The sequence below is a fragment of the Lepidochelys olivacea genome, assembly GCF_965140295.1.
Source record: "Lepidochelys olivacea isolate rLepOli2 genome assembly, chromosome: 4".
Taxonomy (NCBI): domain Eukaryota; kingdom Metazoa; phylum Chordata; order Testudines; family Cheloniidae; genus Lepidochelys; species Lepidochelys olivacea.
This window is the reverse complement of record NC_140414.1, coordinates 39,357,865-39,381,135: the sequence shown is the minus strand read 5'-3', so window position 1 is coordinate 39,381,135 and position 23,271 is coordinate 39,357,865. Positions and strand designations below refer to the sequence as shown.

Sequence of the window (23,271 nt, the reverse complement as noted above, 5' to 3'; positions counted from 1 at the left end):
AGATTATTCACTTGTGCAAAATTACTTGTTCCCCTTGAGGTTTGAAGGATCAGGGCCAATATTTGCCAACACCTGGCTTGGCCACACTTCCTCCAACAATAAATGGATAGTTGTTTTATTTTACAGGGTTTGTTTGTTTTTTAAATTCTGTTTGCTTCTTTCTTTGTTTTACAGTTGCATACAGAAATTCCAAGAAGTATTAGTGTATTGCATTGGCTTGATAGCACTGAAATTGTTAGACATAAATATCCCATTCAGACCAAAAGTGTCAGATCATACTGAATTTGAAAGAACTACAATGCTTCTTAAATGTACAAAATAATATACCACAAAGCCTGTGTATCATCATTATTCTTATTTATATCATGGGAGTACCCAAAAGCCCCAGTCAAGAAAGGACCTGACTGTGGTAGGTGCTATACAAATGCCATAGGAAGACTCAGTACCTTGCCCCTGGAAGTTTACAATCTAACTGTTGTGGTATGTGCTAAGTCAATCGGAGATTATTAACTACAGATGAAAAAATGTTCTAGTAAGGACAATACGAGGTTGCTACTATTACAATTTTCAAACACGGCAATAATCATCGTTTGCTCTTTTATAGTACTGGTTACCTCAGGATACTAACATGTTTTAAAAGGTTGGTTAAATTCTATAATCTCCATTTTACAGGTGGGGAAATGGAGAAACATAGAGCAATTAAAGGCCCAGTCCAATTCACATGAACTTCCATTAACTTCAGCATGAGTTGGATCAGGCCCAAATGACAAGTAAAATGTCACATAGCAAATTAGTGGGAGGAACTGAAACCAGATTGCCTAACTCACAATCCATTGCGGTACCCCTAGACAACAGCGCCTCCTCTTACAGATTCTTGACCATGTCTAAACTCCACACAGGAAATAGCGGAATACGGGAAAAAGTTGCTTTATTATTATTCTGTAGCAAAACCAGCCAAGCTTATTTTGAGAAAAATGTGATTATTAATTTAGCTATCATGCTGAACTTCATTACTTGAGAGTTGTACATATTTTCAGGAAGCTATATTTCTTCTTAGTTTCTGACACTGCATATGTTTGTCCCTCTGGAAATTAATTTACCGACTGCTTGACTTCACTATATTAATATTAAAATAGCACCATCAGGACTTTCAGACAAGCAGAATGTGCTAAAATATAAAAATGATACATAAGAAAGTAGACTTCTAGGAGGACCTAAACAGTTTATTAATAGCTAACTAGCCTCACATGGCAACATGTGAGTAATGCTTTAAAATAAATCCCTAGTTGATCACACATAGGTGTATATACACCTTAGTCTGTCCGCAGAGTTCATAACAGTTTAGCAAATATATTTCCATTATTCCATTCATAAAATGTTTCTATGTGGCTTTAGGCTGAAAGGGTACAAGGACTTGTGAGAACTTCCAAATCGGTAAATGTGACATTCAGTACAGAAAACAAATAGTCTGGTATTCAGCTTTTCAAATCATACTCAAATGGCAACCCTGTGAGGAATATAGATATTGTTGGTTAGCATGAAAAGAAGGTTAATGTGTAAGTGCAAAAGAGGAGGACACATGAGCCTTAACATTAAAATGTCTCAACAGCAGCGATGAGTGGCTTCATTATAAATTAAAAGTGCCAACAAAAATATTTTATTGCCATATCAATATGGAGTACCTCAATGTCTCCTCCACTGCTATTTTAAACATTACCAATGAAACAGCTTTGCACAGTCAAGAGAAGTCAGCACAGAGTATTCAGGGTGATGATACAAATACAAATATCTCTTCAGAACAGCCAAATCTCCCTGCGTGGATGCATCTATGAATGGGTCTCTATGTAAATTGTTTTGAGCCTAAAGAAGCTCCCTTATCAAGCCTAAAACACTACTATATATAGTACGGTAACAACAGTCATTAGCTTTATAACCGATATTCAAGATGACCAAAATCGGAGACAAACATAATAAAAAGAAGGGAACAAAGAAAACCACTATGGCATTAACTCTTCTCTAAAAGTCACCTACTTTTAAATAAGTACTATATGCCTAATTCAAATTATGTTATAGATTGGGGCTTCTCAGCGTTTTCAGCCACCATTCCTGCTTTACCAAATGAAGATCAAGCTCATTCCCCTTAAGTCCTCCACCTCCATCAACTGAGGCCTCATTGGCTCCTTCCCCGACAGTCAAAAACCTCCTCATTCCTCTTCCACCTGGCTAAGTCCACCTTGATGAACTAGGGGGGTCAGTCTCTGTGTTGGTCTCTGGTATGCTGCTGCCACCTGCCACCCTATTTATCTTTATTGTGTTCTTGGGGAAGTTGTAACAATCACTTGACATTTGATCAACATACTGTACGCAAGCTGTTCTGTTAGCCTACAAGAAGCCATCAGAGCATTTGGTTTATTTTGAGACTGATTCGAAGAACTTATAAACCCAAGCAGAGTTACCTTTTCCCAGGGTCAACAGCAATACTTGTGGGATGACCTATGTCCTTTAAAAGGACTCGGGAATTGTTTCCATTCATGTCAGTTGCTTCAATAGTTGCTTTCCGGTGGTTGGCCCAAAGAATATCTTGATTTATCCAGTTGATGGCAAACCCCGAAACACCATTTTCAACATAGCGTAGTCTCTGTAAACAGAAATTAAAAACATAAAAAAACAACAACCCAAATTACCTTCCTAAAGTTGTCACCAAACAAAATAGTGACCTGCAAACACACTGAGGCTTCCATTTAAATCCATTGGCTGGCCTCTTTTTAATAGCACCACAGAGATTGGATTTCCTTGCTTGCTCTTTAATCACCTTGATTTGTGCTGCATTTCTCCCCTCCTGTCACCTACATCTTTAAGCGCAAACCATTGAGTTAAGTCATGCTAAGCAAGGATGAGCTGTTCTCAAATGAAAATAGATCACATCAGGCAGAGGTATCCCAATGTTGCCCAGATTTTCCTTTTACCTAAATTTATCTTGTATTTCCTAAGCTATAAAATATCCATTCACACACTGGAAAAAGCCCTAATCCTTCAAGTTCATACATGCAGGATAAGTCAGTGAGGCTGCATGTAGACACAGGAGTTCACCTGTGAGGAGTTCATTGTAGTCCACTGCAGAACTGGCAGCATCTCGGATTCTGGAAGTGCTGAAGTTCCTTTGTCTTTGCCACACAACCTTAGCCAGATATAGAGCACAGCTGTTTCTGAGCAAGAGAGGTAATGCTGAAAGGAGTGTTCATGTAATCTTAGGTCTCAATTAGTAGTTTCAAGAAAAATGTCAGGGGAGTTACGTACATTCTCTTCATACTAGCTGTGCAAGCTTGGATTTCTGAAAAAGTCTATTTGAGAAAATCCCACAATTCCAGTGATATATTTAAAGCTGGTAGAAATTAGTACGGTCTGCGAGAACAACACACCTAGATTAGTCTGAATTTCCTCCCCTTAGCCTTTATTCTATCACCATCCCCTCGCCTTATTAAAGAGATTGTGTGTATTGTGAATGCCAGTGGGGTAGCCCACTGAACCCAGACCCCACGTCCCCCCGTTGCTGCCAAGGCTAGCGTGCCAGAGATGCACACTTACAATTGCAAATCTGTAAGCAGAAACTGCACCACTGAATCTGAAGAGTAGCCCCCTCACATCAGATTTCTCATTATGCATGGTTTCTTGGAGAATCCCATGGCAATTACCACCTTACCTCTTGTTTTGTGCCATTCAGGTACACTCGTTGCAGAAGCCGTTTTTCAGAGTCCACCCAATACATTTTCTCTTCTTTGTAATGAAAATCTATGAGCACTGATACGCCAGCATTAGCAACTAGCCGTTCATGATTGGTCCCCTCTCTGTCAACTCTAAAGATGGCATTTCCATGGCTAAAAATTAAGAATGGTGCAGGATCTGGGGTGGGGGAAAGAAATGTGGTCATATATAGGTATTTTTCTTTCATGACACTAAATTCTTTTCAGCACTATGCCAGTCACAGAGTTGGGAAGAACTTATAATACTCATACCTCACAACGTTCTGCATTCTAAGGGTCACTGCCCATTTTAGTCCCAGAAGTTATCTGTGTTTCACACAAATTCAATGCCCCTTCACTTTTTATTGTAGAAAGTCAACTGAATCAAAAATTACAGACTCATGAAACAGAGAACACAGAAAGAGTTGTTTACACTAAAAGACGGAATCCCACAGCATTTTAAGTTTCCTGGATGAATGCTAATTTTGGTGACCCTCGTTTTGGGTCTTAGTGAAACTGTGTGAGGCCACCTTTGAGCCTTAGCAGGTGAGAGGTATGATGCTACTAAATGGAAAGTCAAAATAAAGCAATTACTGAGTAAAGTCAAGATGCTCAAGAATTGAAATGCCTACGTGTCTACTATAGCGTGCCTGTCAGAGATGAGGGCCCAGAAATCTGAAGACTTCATACAAATGATTCAACGCTTTAATCTGGATATTTAATAAATGTGGAGCTCTTTAATAACACAGACAACAGCAACTCTCTTGATAAACCTGATCGGACTGCAGCATAGAACACACTTTAGGAACACAGGAATTCCTCTGTTCCTGCTGGCTGCAGGCTCTCCCCTGGGATTTCTAGTTTCCCCTTGAGGCTCTGCCACCAGTTGCCTTGGGCTGGGCATGGGATCTAGCTGCCTCCTGCCAGCAGATGCGGCATGCTCTAGCTGGGCTCCTGGCCCATTGCTTGGTGTTCTGGTGCTGCGGGCTCCCACTCTCCTGAGCCTAGAGAGAGATAGCAACAGCACTGACTAGCCCTGAGTGGCTGCATCTGTATGGTTAGTATCCTCCCAGATCTCTCTCTCTCTTTGGTTAGAGCAGCCCCAGCCCTAATCACAGAGAGACAACCAGAGAGTCTTTTCAGATCTCCACACTGGGGGATGAAGGTCCTGGCGGGAAGTAGCAGAGACTGGCCAGGTCTGAGCATAGGTAGCTCATGGGAACCAGGAAAAAGCTGCACGTACAGACTCATGCAGGATGGAGTTTGGGTTGAGAGCACATCACTAATTTAGTGCTGCAAGTATCCTAAACTCAGGAAATCCAGAACTGAGGTTAAAGGTAAGGAATGGAAATGCACAGTTAGGGCACCCAAACAACCTTAACTCTGCCCTGTAGTGACATCATGCAATAGCCATATGACTTTGATTCTTACATTAGAGTATCTGTGGCCCCAGATTACATTAAACCAATTTATGGTTTTGTTAGATTTATTTTACCCTCATGGTTCCCCCTATAGGGTAGAGTTAAGGTTGTTTGGGTGCCCTTACTGTGCATTTTCATACCTCCACATGTTTGTGGATTTCTTTTTCAGGGATGAGGGCTTTTAGCAGAGATGCTTTCTACCTTGATAGAAAAGTATCACAATGCATTCCCAACAGTACAGCCCTAGAGGCACTAGCCAGAGTCAGAAGGGATGAGAGAGGTATGACAACCCCCTGACCATGCCCAGACAGGTCCAGTTTGGCACGTGCAGTGTTGCAAGCAGTACACATTTCTTTTCACTCAGGTAGTACAAGCAATTGCTTATTGACTGGTATGCTGGTGAGAGAAGGGGCTTCACTATACCAATCATAATTCAGCCTTTCATTTTTTAAAAAATGTCTTGCATATCAGGCGGCTGCCTAATCATTAATTTGCCACCAAAATCACTTTTGGAGGGGAAAGCAATAAAAATTTCAATGGCAGTTTGTGTGCGTATGTTTAAAAGGTGTCTGAAATGGGTCAGAGCACATGAAGAGGGGAAAGATGCATGATAAATCTATTAATAAAGTTATCCTGAAATGTGTAATATGGGTATCACTCCCATATATATTACAGCTATAATAGCCATCCAGTCACCTCTTGAGTTTAGTTTCCAATACTGCAGGGGAAATTTTAAATCCCTCAAACCCACACCCTCCCACCAGTTTTCACACATACATTTAATATTCACAAGGATGAATAAGTACATCAGTTTTAATAATAAGTTTCATAAACTTTTAAACAATTCTTATTAACAGTAGGCATAAGCTTTGGTTCTAAACTCAGTTGTCATAATTCCTATAAACTTGAACTGGATGTCCTCAAGATGCATAACATTTGCAAGGTGAAGGTGGACAAATAAAACTCTGTGCCTGATCCACCTCCCATCGAGATAATGGGACTCCTTACCCCTCAAGTTTCTGAGTTTGATTCTGCTTTCAAATAGCAGGCTAGGCAGCAGTTTTTGACCAGAACCCAAGATTTGGTTTACTGTTGTACAAGAGAAAGTTCACCAGCACAGTGATTTGTATCATAGGCTCTTTTGTACTTGGAGTTTTCAAGGTATTATCCAATTATAACAGCTGCTTCTAGGATGTTAGTGACTCTCTTTTTTCTGCTGTTTGCACTGAGCAAATCCATGTGAGACTATTTCAACTATGTAGACTTGGTTTATGTAAACGGTAAATGAATGTTGAACTGCAGCAAGGTTGATTTGTCTCAGGAACCTGACAGCTGTACTGCTTGCACTTTTGCCAATTACTCCACTGACCAAGAGTTTACATATATTTTGTTTTTGTCCTCTCCAGTCAGTGAATTTCTCACAACAGTAGTTTAATTAAGGGCTCTAACTGAAGGGGAATTGAACTCATTGATGAATTTTGTTTTGTTTGCGCTTCCTGTTATTATTACTATTATTATTTAATATTTATACTGCATTATCATCCAGAGACCCCAATCAAGTTTAGAGCGTCACTGTATCAGGTGTTGTACAAACAGACAGAAAGAGACAGTCTCTGCCCCAAAGTCCTTACAGTCTACAAAACGTGGAGGAATTTTGTTTGGTGGGCTTCTGACTGAAGAATTTATATCCAGAGATGGAGATATGAGCTGCAAGGTTTTGCCCCATGTTGACAACCCCTTAAGTGAAAAGCCACCTCTCCTTTGACTGTCCACACATCATATCTGATACAGATTGTTTATATCTGACATAAAATATACAGGACTAGGGCTTGACACTTGTATTATTCTTACAAAGAAGCACAGGAAATTACTCAAACAACAGTTCCAGAAGACCTCTTGGGACAGTGTTTTAAACATTGAAACTATCCCTTATATAGATGTCGTTCTCTGGTATTGTTTTCAATTTAATGTGGGACTGTTCTCTGAAAAGCATCTGTGCACAAATGGTATTGTGAAGCTACATTATTTTCCTCTCCCTGGTGTCCGGATCAAATGTACATAGTTTACAAGTAAATATAAGATAAAAATACTTCTTTTAAACTGTCTGAACCGCTTGTAGCCTTGTGAACTCAGCCTGGCATCCAAAAGCCAAGCTTGTTTCTTTCTGGCTCACACGTCATCAGCAGTGTGATGAAGATTCTAAAGCTAGAAAAGAGCTAACAATTCTGTTGTTGATTTGTGAGCCAGACCCAATCCTGTTCAGTCTTCCTTAGCTATACTGGAACTGGGGAGCTACTAGGAGTAAAATGTATTCAAACTTGATTTGGTCATAAGTGCTCAGATACTACAGTATTGGACATGAGAGAAGTTATTATTAATCATGTTTATTAAGGCAGTGCCTAGGGCCCAACCAAGACTGGGAACTCCATTGTATTAGGATTATACAAACAAAGGTGTAGACAGTTCCTGGCTGAAGAGCTTACATTCTAAATAGACAAGACAGAGTGTGAGGGAAAGAGGTAGAACATACAGACAGAATGAGCAATGAGATGGCAGCAAATGTCATGTTAGTGCCATGATTTTGGGGGGAGAGGGATAACAGGAGAGTTAGTTAGGAGATGAGTGGGTGAATGGATGGATGCTATGACTCTGCATAGAGACAGGGAGCTGATCTGTTAAGTAAGGAGGACTCATTTTACATGCTCATATTTCTTACCACAACCACACTTTATATTTTGTCTGTGAACGGTCATGCTAACGTCAGAGCACGGGCCCATTCCAGTAAGCTCACTTTCCACTTTAATTTTATGTTAGCTGTGGCAATTGTTCAATCAGCACGTGACATTTTCCCACGCATGGTCCAGTAGCCTAGTTATGTCCTGTCAATGCTAGGAGCAGACTAGCCTGGACTATTTTCACAGTGTGAACTGATGCTAAACTGCTAGAGAAAGTTAAAAAGCTCCTTTCAGCCATTTAAAAGTATGATCTTACCATCAACATAACAGGCCCACTTGTCATTATCCAGAGTGTAGCCAGGCAAACAGGAGCAGAAATAGGACCCTGGAACATTGACACAGGTTTGGCCACAGGTACCTAGACCATTTTCAAGGCATTCATCAATATCTGAAATACAAGTACATAAAGGAGAATTCAGCAAGCAAAACAGAACAAAATACAAAAAGAAAGCATGTGTATGACTCAGCTAGTCAATACTATAATGTGTTAACTACAGATTTTTAATCTCCCATTATTAAAAGAGTAGGAAGACTATATGGTATCATTAGCAATGGGTCTGTGGCTTTGCCAGTCAAGTTTATGGCAAGTATAAGTGAGGGGGGGGGAGAATGTGGGTGTTGTGCCGAGAGAGTTGTGTTGATTTGTTTGTAGATTCTGTTGTGCTGGAAGCGCATGAAATTTTTGCAGGTTGTGAATGAAGGGTGTGTGCTGCAGAGAGGGCATGTGTGTATTCGGGGTTGTTGTGTGTGCCGGTTGTGTTGTCGTGTGTGGGTTGTGTTGCGCTGAAGTTGTTGAAATGTAAACTAGCCATAGAGTAAGGGTGGTGATTGGTTGTGTTACCTTTGATATCACAATGGTCTAGAGGACTCTTGGCTTGGCATCGACACATGCCTCTCTCTACGCTGCACAGGTGTAATTCGTGAAGTCAAAATAGCTGAGAACTTCAAAATTGGACAGTAACAGGCCTTGAAACGTGGTGATATTTTGAGCAAAAAGAACTCTAAACCATACTTGCAGCTATTTTCATTGCTGCACACTGACTCAACTGACATTTTAGGCTTCAGAGTGACCACACAGAGTGACATTCCGTTAATCATATTATATAGCTTCTTTGTTGCTAAAAGGGGTTTGTTCAGTTGCAGGGGACAAGCCAGGGAAATCCCCCTTCTACCTAATGACTATCCATTGTAACTAACAACTCTCCATTCTAAACTAACGTTCAGTAGCTTCGCGGACAAAAGGAATGTATTTGTGCCCTGCTCTTGTTTGTTTCTGAGGTTGACATTATAGTTTGCTAAATGAATTTTGACACACTACCTCGGTCTGCAGCTGCCTGACTTCTCCCTGCCAGTCCTCCCCCCACAACCTCCCCTTCTGCGGTAGGGTTTGTAAAACGTGCCTGAATGCCAAGGCATTCCCATTTCAAACTGGATCTAGTACATTTGAGATTCAGCTGAGTCTTGCATAGAAAAATCAGACCCTTTGAATTCTGAGAGCAACTAGCCCAAACCAAACACCAGTTCAGTAAAACCAGTGAATCAGTTAGAAATGTTGACTTCTAACTGACAGATTAGTCTAGAGCCTTCGGGAATCAACAAAATGCTTGATGTATTTATGCTGTATTATCGATGAAACAGCTACACAAGTGAAGGACTTTTGGAAAATAAGGTCATTCCTGAAGAGCAGGTTTTATTTGGGGTTTATATGGGAAAAGGAATTAAACACTTAGGGACAACTCCTGCAAGGAGCATATCCACAGAAATACAGAGAGCCCTCAGTTCCAACTGAAATCAAATGCAGCTGATGGCAACATCTCAGTAGGTGTTCAGCGCTTAATACCATCAGGGTCTTATGTATTTATTAGTGTACATCAGAGGAAGCTAACTGGCACAGACATATAAGGGGCTCTTAATTAATGACTTTTACCCTGCATAAAATCCATTTTTCTGTCCATTATGAAGGGAGAAAAAAGCATATCAAAGGCTTCTTTTGGGGGATTTATCAGCACAGTAAGTACATGAATGTACACAAACAAACAGAAAATGCAGCAAGACAGCATTTGAAAAAGGGTTGCAATCAATTGCAAGTACAAAAAGGGCATTGATTCCTGAACACATCTTTTCCTAAAAAGTCAGGAATACAGGTCAGAGAATGATAGTCACTGCATAGGTTGCTGAGGATTTTCCTTCTATATTCCTGACCAAGACTTTTCAACAACCAAACAAGAGAAAGCCTGGAGAACCCACCCCAAATTTTAACATTAGCCCAGTGCAACTTGAAAGAGGGCTTTGGGAATTCACTGAATGCTTTGTGAATACTCCTATAGTTCAAATATGATCAAGAAAGCTCCTAGTAATGCATCTCACTTAACTGTAGAGAGACTTGATTTAAGGTGCTTTCAATAATCAGGGACACAGCTATTGCACTTGTTCTCCAGATATGTCAAGAAACTGACCTTGATCCTTGCAACATAACAAAGGTTCAACTTTTTCACAAAACTCAGCTGTTCTTCAACAATTTCTCCAATTAATTAGGTGGAGCAAACCCAGCCTTAAATGATCAATATTAGGTGTTACATTTCCTTTTTCTATCCTTTTTTTAATTGCAAATAAACTGCCTCGCTTACATGGAAGTGATCCAATACAGGCAATCTCACTTCCACATTAATTGGCTTCTACATTCCCCTTCCTCAGTAATTCCACTTCAGCCACTAGAGAGTGTAACCTCTGCCCCAATGTCTTAAAGCACAAAGTCACCAACAGCAGATACCAGAGAGGCAGCAACTTTCAGTGTTTCAGATATGTACGAATCAGAACCATCAGTATAAGGTAACTATGCTCGGAGGTGCTTCAATGCTTTTCTTAGCTCCTGGGCTGTGAAGGAAAAGCTGCTCCTCGGTGGGTAAAATAAATCAGGTTTACATTTTGAAACATGGCTTCCCTTGGGACATGCATGACTGTGTGTGCATTAATCATTTTTGTGCACAGGTTTCTCACACTATCACTTTTGCGCACAAACAACAGACTTTACAAATACAAACCCCCTCTGTGTGTGCAAACTAAGCGCAGACTTCATGAAACTGGATTTTGAATTTATAAGTTCTATAACTTGTGCGAATAAGGGATAATGCACCAAAAAGGGTGATTACAAGTGATTGTGTGCAGAAGTGAAGGCTGAATTGAGACTTTTGAAAACATAGCCCAGATCTAAACTCATTTCCCCTTGCTCCAAACTCTCTTCCCTCAATCTCTGCTTCACACCTTCTATCATGCCATCCTACCCCCATGCTTTGAACTTCCTCTCACTTCTCTGGTGACAAGCAACTTCCCTTTCTCCTTAAAACAAACTCCTGGCATAAAACTCAATATCTGCACCTATTGTTTATTAAACTGTTATTCGGTGTATTGTGTTTCACTGAGTTAGACAGCATGATCCTTACAGCAGTATGTATGTGACAAATAATAATAACTGAACATAAAGCCCACCCCAAAAGTTCTATAGTTGCCCATTATAGAGAAAAACAAGAAATGCCTTCTATCCACGTAGAAGCCTTTTACTCATATATGCAGTGAATCACACACCGGTATGTTGTTATGTTCAGATTGTTCAGAGCTGACATGCGGATTGCCAACATGTTTAGCTGGCTACACAGAGGAACTATGTAACATAAAACAAAAGAGACCCTTAAAACCATACTTCCTCCTGCTCTTTACCAACGCAAAATCTAGTGACAGAATCAGTGACATCATTTTTTTTTATTTTGAATTCATAAAAACTACCCATCAGTCACTGGACAAATTTACATATATTTTATGCATAATATTATGCTGGATGACATTAGCCATAAAGATAATCCAACCATCACCATAAGCACTTAGGGAAAAGCCTGAGAAAACAGATGAGCAACGTACTCTGCCCTGTAGGTGAATTGACTCTCATTTTTTGTCACACCAGTGGGAGAACTGAATTCCAGAGCCAGGGACGCTCTACTAAGTAAGCCATGGCATTCAGATCTAGGAACTAGGAGCCAAAGTGCCCCATCTTATTTCATTCTCAATATGCTGCACACTGAAGGAAAATAAACAGCAAATTTTGATCCAGCTTCTGAGCAGTGTCTGAAACGTGCTTAGCACAGCTCTAGAAGGCATGGGGTACAGGTGGTTTTTTACACCACTTTTGTGATCCCCCTGGATTCTGAGGCCTGTTAACTCCCCAGCATCGTTACAGTAGCTTAAAGACTGCTCTAATTTAAACCCAGGTGCCCAACTATGCTGTTCTGGCAACTGGAGATAGCTGGAGCAAAGATTCACCCTGGCCATGCCACTCATCCCTCAGACAGGACCCCTCCGCTAGGGGCTGGGTGGAAGGGGCAGAGAACTGCTCCTTTGGCTCTATGCCATCTTTATACAATGGAAGTACTTCTGTTTGGTTCCTTAAGTTCCCAACTGCAAAATGGGAGTAATAACTTTCCTAGAACCTGGCTTTGTTGTGAGGATAAGTTCATTACTCTTTGCAAGGTGCTCCCATGCTACAGTAGTGGGGACTTCATAAAGTCTCTAGCTAGACAGCTACTTCCTCAGAAAGCTTAGTAATAATTATTGTATATCAAGCCCCTCTCCTCAATTTTTTCTAAAAGTTATCTTTTGAAACATCCTGTTATATGATTGATTTTGATAGTAGTCTTTTGAGACAGATTCCTACCACGCTGTCCTTTTGTATATCATTTATTTCAATATGCATCCTTTGCAAAGAAAGCCTTCCTTTCCTTCTTCCTAAACCTCTACATGAAGGTTATTAGCCTACCACACTGAACTCTGCAAAATGCTACACTGAATGTCCCCTAAACTTCACAGTGTTAGGCCAGGTCAAGCAGATTCATTGTCCCTTCAAGGCGTACATGCATTGAAATGAGTTAGACAAAAGAGCAACCTCAACAAAAGTTTTCTTACAACATGTTGCTAAGCAGATTCTTAGGATAGTTATAGCTATTAAGAAGCTGCATCTCGGATGCTTGGGACTAAACCCTGCAACCCTTTGTCAGTCAAAACACCCGTCAATGTCAGTGAGAGTTTCAAATGAATAAAGGCTGCAGGATTTGGGCCTTTAATTTGAGTGCTAGCAGTATTGCCATTTCGGAGGATCACGTTGTAGAATCATAGGAAGGTAGGGCTTGAAGGGATCTCGATAGATCATCAAGTCCAGCCCCGCTGAGTCAGGACTAAATAGACCATCCCTGACAGGTGTTTGTCCAACCTGTTCTTAAAAACCTCCAGAGATGGGGATTCCACAACCTCCCCTGAAATCTATTCCAGAGTTTAACTACCCTTATGGTTAGAAAGTTTTTCCTAATATCTGACCTACATTTTCTTTGCTGCAGATTAAATCCATTACTACTTGTCCTATCTTCAGGGGACATGGGGAACAATTATGGTCCTTTTTACATATCTGAGGACTGTTAACAGGTCCTTAGTCTTTTCTCAGGACTAAACAGACCCAGGTTTTTTAACCTTTCCTCATAATAGATTTAGGAAATCTGACCTATCATTTCTGTTGCTCTCCTCTGGACTTTTCCCAATTTATCCACATCTTTCCTAAAGTGTGCACCCCGAATCAGCCACAGTATTCCAGCTGAAGCCTCATCAGTGCTGAGAAAAGTGGGACAATTACCTCCCTTGTCTTACATATGACACATCCCAGAATGATATTTGCTTTTGCACAACTGAATCACATTGTTGACTCATATTCACTTTGATCTCCACCACAATCACCAGATCCCTTTCAGCCGTGCTACCACATAGCCAGTTATTTCCAATCTTGTAGTGGTGGATCTCAAAAGTGGATCATTTGAGGCACTGCTAATGGGCTACAGGACCATTTCACTCTTGCAAAGAAAGGATCATAAGAACCAACTGCTGGAAGGTGAAGCAAAATAAATTAAAATTAGAAATTAGGCACAATTTCTTAACAGAGAGTGTGATTAAAAACTGGAAAAAACTATCATGGTAGATAGTGGTAGATTCTTCGTCTGCTGATGTCTTCATATCCAGACTGAATGCCTTTCTGGAAGATGTACTTTAGTCAAACACAAGTTGTTGGGCACAAAACAGGGGTAACTGGGTGGAATGTTATGGCCTGTGTGATACAGGAGGCCAGACTAGATGATCTACTGGTACCTCCTGGCCTTAAACTTGATGAATCTAAGAAATAGTTCCTCCAGGCAAGGGCACACTGGCTGGTCAGGGTGAGGGAACTTACACTGCCTCTGTTGTATTTGTTTTGTGGACTGACAGCCGTAAATTCTGAAATTCCTTGTCTCTCTGGCACCTTTCATCGCCACCAAAGTTCACATGAAAAAGAAAATCCCACACACACCCTAATGAGTGAACAAGCACCTTAACTGAAAGCATGCTATAGTGAAAGAATAACTGTCGAATATAAAATCAGAGGCACATTAATAACTCCCTTCTGCTATCAGAGAAAGTTTATTACAATGGCAAAGATGAGGTGCCAGTATTACACGGGGTACTAGTGAACGTATTGGATCTCTGTGTATGTTCCCAGTGTATTGCAGTAACAATAGATGATAGCCCAATACTGAATATGGTCGCTCCTCTCTGTGCAAAGTTTAAGAAGTAAAAAGGTTATTTCTTAAACTCTTGGAGAAACTGATCCTAAAACTGCCCACCAGGTGCAACATAAGTATTCTCCTTCACCTGCACTATTAGTGCCAAAGGGAAGTGCAGCTGCCATCCTGCCGGAGTTGCTTTATGTATCCCAGCAACAACTAATGAGAACTTTTCCCTGTGAAAGAAATCGGCTTAGTGAACACAAAGGCTGTCTGCAGTGCCCTGACAGGCAGCTCTAAATAGAAGAATGAGGTGCTGCTCTGTATTCAAAGACTTCTTTATGCAGAGAATGCCTTGAGAATCGGTGAAAACAATGAATCATGTCTTCATGATGCTGGCAGTCCTCAATGCCCTTACACACAAATATTTCAGTTTATTGAGAGTCCTGAGAAATGCTCTGCTCCGAGAAGGTGAAGCATTTGCATGCTTGGCAGGGATGCAGAGAAGCAGTGTGTGTGTGAAGGCTGTGAGTCAGAGTCTGCCTTCATTTACTTACAAATGCAACCTCACTGAAGTTTGGCTCCTGTGGAGATCCACCGGAGAATAATTCAGCCCATTATATCTAGTCACCATCACAATTTTATCAACAAGCACAAACATACAATTCATTTGAAGGATGAGGTGGTGACCTCTTATGCTAAAATTGTACCGTTTAAAGACCTAAGGATAGCAAGAACTGAAAAAAGAAATTGCACTACTATGAAGAAGCAGCAGAAACTGGCATACCAATCTGAGACTGTAACACAGACCTCTTGAGTCTTAGGCTGGTGGAATCTAAGGAGCAGGTGTCAAAATCAATTCTGATGAGTTAATTAAGCAAAACAAACAAGTGTGCTGCTTGTCCATCTGTAAAAGACTATGGGCCAGATTCTCAGTTCTACTTGGGTTACTGTGTGCCATTCAGACATGGGGAGAAATCTCCAGTGGAAGGGGGACTCCCCACTGGCAAAAGCGGCACAAGTTGCCCTCCACTCAGCATGGGGGGAGAAGGCATTGGCCCAGCAGAGGAGGTCATTTGGTTAGGGGAAAGAAACAGGCAATTTGCCTATCCTCCCCAGCTCCATTAGCAACCTTATTGGTATCAGTCACGGCAGCCCTAGATTCTCTCTCATGCAGGAGTCTCCCAACCCAGAATCAGGGAGCCATAATGAGCTCCCTAATGTTCACCCCCCTACACATGAGCTCAGATGCAGTGGAGGATCAAGGCTAATATTTGTACTGGGGGTTTGGTAAAAAGACCCCAAGAATCAGCTTCTTAACCTTCCTCTGACATATGGACCCTTGACCAGCTTCTCTTGACACGTATACCATATGTCCAAGGCTATTCCAAATATATGCAGTAACACAGTGAGCTGTAATAAGCTTGATAGTTCTGCTAACCATACATCGAGACTGCGTCTACTACAACACCCACAGCAATAAAGTACTTGTGGCCAATCTAAGAGACATGAGCAATACCCTGGTGATTCTTGCCCCAAGGAGCTTATATCTTTTTCATTTGCTCAGTAAAGCACCTAGCATACTTACAGAAATCCTGATTTTGCTATAATAATAATTGCAAACATGTATATCACCTGTCCATTGCTCCCAGAAGGAAGGATGGTCCAGTGTTTAGGGTGCTAGCCTGGAACCGGGGAGACCCAGGTTTAATTGCATTTATACTACATGCATATATTATATTGCTCTGCCATAGACTATTTGTGTGACCGTAGGCAAGTCACTCAGTCTCTGTGTGCCTCAGGTCCCCATCTGTAAAATTGGGAAAGAACAGCACTGCCCTACCTCACAGGAGTGTTGTGAGGATAAATATATTAAAGATTGGGAGGTTCTGATATACTATGAAAACAGGAGCCCTGTAAGAATGATACAGAGATTATCGATCCTTGGACTTTTTCAGTGGAGTTGGGCCAAGGAGATGGTGTTTGGATCTGAAAGCAGAGAGAATTTAGGCTTTGGTTTGGGTATGAAACTGAATCAGGTTTTGGGCTGAGTATCAATGGTGCAAAATCTCTCAAGTTGCTTTCAAGGGCTATCAACTGAAAATGGCAGAAATCTCACAGAGAGAAACTGTACTCATTAGGCTTTTTCAATCTCAGACCCAAATCTCAAGAGCGTGGCCATGTCTGGGCCAGAACTGGCAAACAGGCTATTTTCAATTTGGGGAAGGATCAGGAAAATAAACTGTAAGGGCAAGTTAGTATCCAGGGTGTCCGATACAAAGCCCTTACAGCTGTTCTGAGTCAAACATCTAATTTTGATGGTTCTCTACTAGAGCTGTGCAACTAATCAATTTTTTGGTTCACTGGCTGAACTGAAAAATTTAAAACAATCATTTCAGGACAATATGAAATGAAATTTTTTCAAATTTTTTGACCAGCCAAAAAAGTTTAAAAAAAAAATTTGTTTTGGGTCAAACAAAAAACATTTCATTCAACCCGAAATGCAGATTTATTTTTGAGGGTTTATCTTTTAAAATAAAATTAAACTACCATTCTAAAACAAAAAGTTATTCTGAATCAAAATGCTTCATTTCAAAAACACTGAAACTAATTGTATCAATTTTTTTAAAAAAGGTTTTTTTTGTTTTTTCGACCAAAACAATTTGGCAAATTCAGCAAGAATTCACTAAATGTTTCAATCAACCAGAATCTGCATTTTTCTGCAAAAAAATGTTTTGTCTGAAAAATTTCACCCAGCTCTAATCATTACTTCCCACATTTCTCTGTTACTGAATGCATTGTTAATTTTATTATTATTATTATTAGCTTGCCTTAGGTACCTTTCCAAGGTAAATCTATTTTTGCCCCTTTTTTTGAAAGAGCTCAGCACTTTCTGAAAATCAGGCCTTTTTAAAAGTGTCTCAAGCTAGACACCCAAAATCTGAGGCACCCAAAATCACTGGCCACTTCTGAAAATCTTGACATAAGACTGGACACAACATTAATGCCTGCTACTCCTCACCAAACAAAATATTGATGAGGAAAGCTAAGATCACTTCATTCTATCAGCCTGACTGACCTGTCTCTAGTAAAACACCACCCAAAGCTCCTTTGGACAAGAAATGTTATCCTTGAAGTCAAGGTGAGTTGCGAGCACTTGGCACCTTCTAGGAGAAGGCCCCATGAGAGATGTGATATTACTTTCCAATATTTCCTGGTTACTTCTTGTTCATACCTCATTTTCAAAGATGCTCCAAATTTTAATCCATAAAGATGGTATTTATTCATATAACGCCTGATGCAATGCCCACTGAAGTCAGTGGGAGTCTTTCAGCTGACTTCAATGAGCTTTGGATAAAGACCCCGGTGGAAAATATCTTCTGTTGAATATTTTCAAGATTCCCATCAAATGTCCTGTCATGCATTATGAAGGTGAAATGTTTAATTAGCACGGCTGGCAGAAAGTTACTAAACATAAGCAAACAACTGTAGTAGCGTAGGTACTGCAACTCTTTCAAAAATATGAGTGATGCAGGTAAATGATCGTCTGCTGTGCTGGGAATTAAAGCTCCTCTAAGAACCTGACACTGGGTATACATTCTGACTGTGGTACAAAGTATCACAATGCCTGTATGGCTGAAACTGCTTTTCCTGTATAGGTGAAAGTTTACATGTATTCACTAAGATCTATGAGAGAGAGAGAGAGATGAGTTACCAACTGGTAACTAAGGCCCCAGTCCTGCAATCTGACTAGGTGCTTCCCTACCCACAAGGGTTCAGAGCCTAAAACCATTAATTTTTTGTAAATGATGATATAACTTTATAATGTACAGTATAAAGTATATAATATCCTCTTCCTCGCGTACAGTTTAGAAGATTTGGTCTCCCTGTTCTTTTTATTGCTTGTTCCCAATTATCTATAGAGTTCTGGGCTCTGTGGCCCCTCCCTCACTTGAGGGGACAGGGCCATTCATTGATTTGGTAGGTTTGTCCACCAACCCAGGATTCAAATAAACTGCCTTACAAAGCTATTTTAAAACACTTAGGGCCAGATTATGATAACTTTACCTTAAGTGGCACCTTGATCTTTGAACATCCCTTGAAATCAACAAACAATTCAAGGAGTAAAGTACTACAGTGTGAATAAGGATATCACAAGCTAGCCCCAAATCAGTAGTAATAATATTTAACAACAAATCTAGAAAAGCCTGTGTTCTTTCCGATAAAGAGAGAGCTGTTGCAAAAAGCACTAATCATAAAGTTGTTGTTGCCTTCTCATTTTGGTGAAGGCCTTTATGGCTGACGTGATGCTGATACATTAACAGGAAAACAGACAATGTCAGAAGCACTGATTAATAACCGGTATATTTGTTATGACCTACAGATGACAAAGATGTTTGTCGAGCCCTATCCAGCATTGTCATTGTTCACAATTTGCCAGTCTGAGTCATGAGACCCACTCTCCACTTTTGTCCCCTCAGTTGCCTTCAGCATCTGCCCTCAGCTTCCTCGCATGTGTTTGCACAGCATCTTTTATTTGCTAATCGGATTCATGTAATTATTGCAGGGACTCAAACATTAACAGTTCTACGGTCACACAACCAGAATCTTGTGTCAGAAGAATAAAGAGAGGGATTTAAAATATCTAAAGTTATTCCACGTAAGTGTTGTTCTTCACTGCTATGCACTGTGCCAAATTCTGCCTCAATAACACTGACGCAACCCCAAAAGGCTATAACTGAGGGCAGATTCCAGCCCATTTCATTTCAATTTCAGTATACTCTGAACAGTAACATGTTACTTGACATCAGCAACACCTGTGATCACATTATCTACTCATTGGCTTAGCTACTGCACAAAATACATACTTCTAACAGGTTACCCAGAGAGACTTTATAGCTACAGATTGTATGACTATTTCTTCAGTGTCTTGCTGAGCTACTCGCCAGTTGCTCTGGTGGTTGAGGTGTTTAAAAAAGAAATCTCTCCAAGTACAGTATGAAAAATAGAATGGAGTGTCTCTCATTCTCTATAGAAAAGAAGAGGAGACAGCAAAACATTTCTCACTTTCTGGAGATTAATAAATATAAAGTAAAGGTGCAACTGAGTCAACTGCAAGAAAATGAAGAAAGAATGCATCTTTATAGACTTTTAAACTTCAGTGGCCAAAGTCTGCTCTAAATTATACCTAGGAAACATCCTTCCGTCCAATGAGGTTGTTGTCGTGTAAGTGAGGACACAACAGGGCCCATACAATGTGTTTAGGCATCATACTGAACTCCCAAAGGAGTGATGAAACGCGCCTCAGTCTCTGAAAGGCCTTCAGGTAAGTGTATCATTTGTATATCTTGTACTTGTATGCCTTGCTCCTTTTCTCTTAACAGTAAGACATTTAGGATGCATGCTTTTGTCTTCTGTTTACAAGTTGCCATTTCTTGCCAGAACATACCAAGACACATCTGTTATTAAATCACTGGAATCCTGTCAAGAACTGAGTCAGAGCTTCTGATGCACTAGAAAACCAAGGAAAGGGGTTAGCTTCTAATATTTGGGTTCCCTCCTTGAAAACTTCCAGAATTTTTCCTCCCTCCCTTGCCGTATAGCCCAATGCAGCACTGGCTCTGCCTTTCCGCAATCTTAAAGTTCTGTCCTCAACTTCAGGCTGTCAGGAGAAAGGGCTCCCAGTTCATAAATCTTAATTTCACTAAGATTGAAACTAATATTCCTACGACGTCCATTTTTACCAGTGTCTTTTAGCATACATGATACCAAATAGGTCCTTGACTCATGTACCATGAGATGTAAGCTAGATATCTTTAAAAAAAGTTCTCTATATATGCATGTGTGTGTGTATATATATATATATATATACACATATATATACACACTATGATTGGCTTAATAAATCAGCTTATATATATTTTTGTTTCCCACAACTAACAAGACTGCTATTCCTTTATTTTTATATCAGAACTAGCCAATGCCAATTTAGCTATCTGAAAGTAATCTGTAAGAGAAAGATTAATATTATTAGTAAAGAGATTTGAACTGTCCCTGGTTACCCTGTTCTGTTTTTATATGTGTCTCTGTAGTGTGTGTGTGTACATACACTCATATATATAAATATATATATATTTGTCTATTATGTGTTATTCTGTGTGTGTACATATATATATACACACACACAGAATAACACATATATAGACAAATATATATACTTTTATATATGAGTGTATGTATACACACACACACACACTACAAAAGCACACATAAAAACAGAACGGGGTAACCAGGGACAGTTCAAATCTCTTTACTAATAATATTAATCTTTCTCTTACAGATTACTTTCAGATAGCTAAATTGGCATTAGCTAGTTCTGGTATAAAAATAAAGGAATAGCAGTCCTGTTAGTTGTGGGAAACAAAAATATATAAAAGCTGATTTATCGAGCCAATCATAGTAACACATACACATTACATAAAAACCAAAAGCACATGAAACTCAGGTAAGAGGATAAAAAAATGCAGCTTCCCTTAACATTTGAATGTCTAAAGTAAAAGTCACTTACTTACCTATACAAGTGGAGTTTTCATTCCCCAATCGGTATCCCCTGGGACAGTTCCAGTGCTGTAAAGCTGAGAGGCTAACAAAACCAATTTTGAAAAATACTGGCAAAAAAGCAGGAAGTACGAGAAACATAATCTTATGTTTTCTGAACTGTCAATAGAGAGCAACTTGCTTGTACTCAGTCATATCCACGACAAGATGAACATGTGTATTCCCAGAGTGTTTCTACAGCAGCCAGCTTTATGCAATGGGACATCTTTTCACAATCCCCCACAGTTTTATCTCTGTCTTGCTTTTCTTGTCACTTCAGTCCATACTACAACCTTTGAGGAAATTCCAGCAAGATTTCTTCCACACACACAATGTTTTCTCTCTCTCGCTCTCTCTTTTTTTTTTTTTAAGTCAAGTATGAAATGCCTGACACCCTTGCCACAAATTTAACACAGCTTAAAAGCTAATCTCAGGAGGATCACTACAAATTTCTTTGCAACAAGCAAAGCTGTGGAATAAATCTTAAAAACAGAAAAGCTGTAAAACTGCCCACCACAGACCTTAAATGAGTTTGTGGGTAGATATCTATAGGTATTATCCCTCCTAAAACATAGTTTCTCTTTATATACAAACTTGGAATGACTCCCCATTCCTTTTTAAAGCTCTGCTTGCCCCACCTCTTCTCTTTTTAGTGCCACTTGAGTGAAGCCTGTGTTTGCAAATAGTAATGTTGTCAGTTCTATACTATAGGGAAGCCAGCCAAAGTGCAGATATCCCACCATGCATAATAAATACTCAGTATCTAAAAAAAGCAGTCCCTGGTGCCTAGCAGGTACCTGCTTAACGCTGGCTGTACTTTAGCTTCTCAGAGGCTGTATCCAGACTTACACTAAGCTATGTGCAGTCATGATTATGAATAACTAATCACTCATCTTAAACATCATGTGTTTCATTACCACAAACAAACTTTATCCTAAATACATATTTGTGCATAAACAGAAAAAATATATTCTTCCAGTTTCCCTTATGTATATTTTTGCCTGGAAAGGTAGATTATATTAGGGTCAGAACTGGCAACCACTTACATTGGTCTGAGTTTGGCCTATCATTCTTTCACAATCACAGGCAGATAGCTATGGTTAGGAACTGAGACAATATGTGGTCTGATTCTGTTCTGTTTTGCACCTGCTGTAGTCATTGATATCTATGCACAGAGGCTATACAAGGCTACCATTCTCACAGAGTGGCCTTTTACACCCACTTTTCACAGGAGTAAATGAATACAAGATGCTAGGTAGTGATGAAACAGGCTCACTTTCTTCCTGCCGCTTCAAAAATCCCCGACATATGAGCGTTATGGACCCAATTCAGCAAAGTATTTAACCACGTCCCTAAGTGATTTGCTGAATATGGATGGATTTAAATGCGCTAAAATTTAAATAGCTGCTTAAGTGCTTTGCTGGACTGGAGCCTGTTACACTAACTATTGTGCGGTGTTTGGTTTTTATATTATTCTTATGGCATTATTTTGGAATAAATACTCTGATAATACAGCAGCTGGGAACACTGGCAGCACCAGAACCCCGCACAGCTGTATGCTAGTCCATCCCTGGGAATTTTTTTCTATATTTGCTTGAATTGACGAAACGTGTGGACTTGTACTGATTGAAAATAATAACCATGAAACATTGATTCTAAGCTGTGTAACTCTCTGCCAAGAACAACTATGTGAAACTGTTTCTTGATGTTGATATCCATGCATGACATCCATGCTTGCTTAATCCACTGCCTTCCTTGCAAGAACAGGGGAAAGCCACTAATTAAATCTGTACTGATAAATGCAAACTTTGTTTTCCTGTAAGACATTCAGGAGTGGATTCACAACTGTGTGCACTATAAAACAACAGTAATGTCAATTATAGAGGGCCAGAAACTGCAGCCCTGACTCCTGCTGAATAGCACTCACCCATGCAAAAAGCCCTATGGAATTCAATGGGACTACTGGTGTGAATGAGAGGTATTCACTGAAGGTTGGGGTTTGCACAATCTGCTGTAAATTGTGATGTTCACCCAATGGTACATTTTCACTAACCAAATGACTTTGGGTCATGGCTTTACTTCCCTTCTTCCCCCATATTTTCTTCTAAGTTCAAGTTGGGGGTGGGGGTGAAAGTGCCTGAGCAGTACCAAAGGAATGCATCACTTCTCTGTGAGTAATCACCAGGCAGTGTTTGCCAAACTGTGAGGTGGG

At 40.1% G+C, this 23,271-nt stretch overlaps 1 protein-coding gene across 6 annotated transcripts in view; it reads right to left on the bottom strand.

Moving 5' to 3' along the window:
* Window positions 1-21,616, bottom strand: part of EGF (epidermal growth factor) — a 109,409-nt gene extending 87,793 nt beyond the window's left edge. For 3 of the 6 annotated variants that reach the window (XR_014711241.1, XM_084625645.1, XM_084625644.1), the window contains exons 1-4: window positions 21,035-21,616; window positions 8,153-8,284; window positions 3,701-3,900; window positions 2,457-2,638 (exon numbers count right to left, since the gene is read on the bottom strand). Coding sequence is in view for 5 of the 6 variants with exons in the window: in XM_084625645.1 (XP_084481771.1) it covers window positions 2,457-2,638; window positions 3,701-3,900; window positions 8,153-8,284; window positions 21,035-21,161 (641 nt within the window). In the remaining variant the exon portion in view is untranslated. Of the gene's footprint in view, window positions 1-2,456; window positions 2,639-3,090; window positions 3,148-3,700; window positions 3,901-8,152; window positions 8,285-21,034 lie in introns of those variants that run through there. The other 3 variants (XM_084625643.1, XM_084625642.1, XM_084625646.1) reach the window with 3 other exon arrangements.
* Between the last annotated feature and the right edge of the window lie 1,655 nt (window positions 21,617-23,271).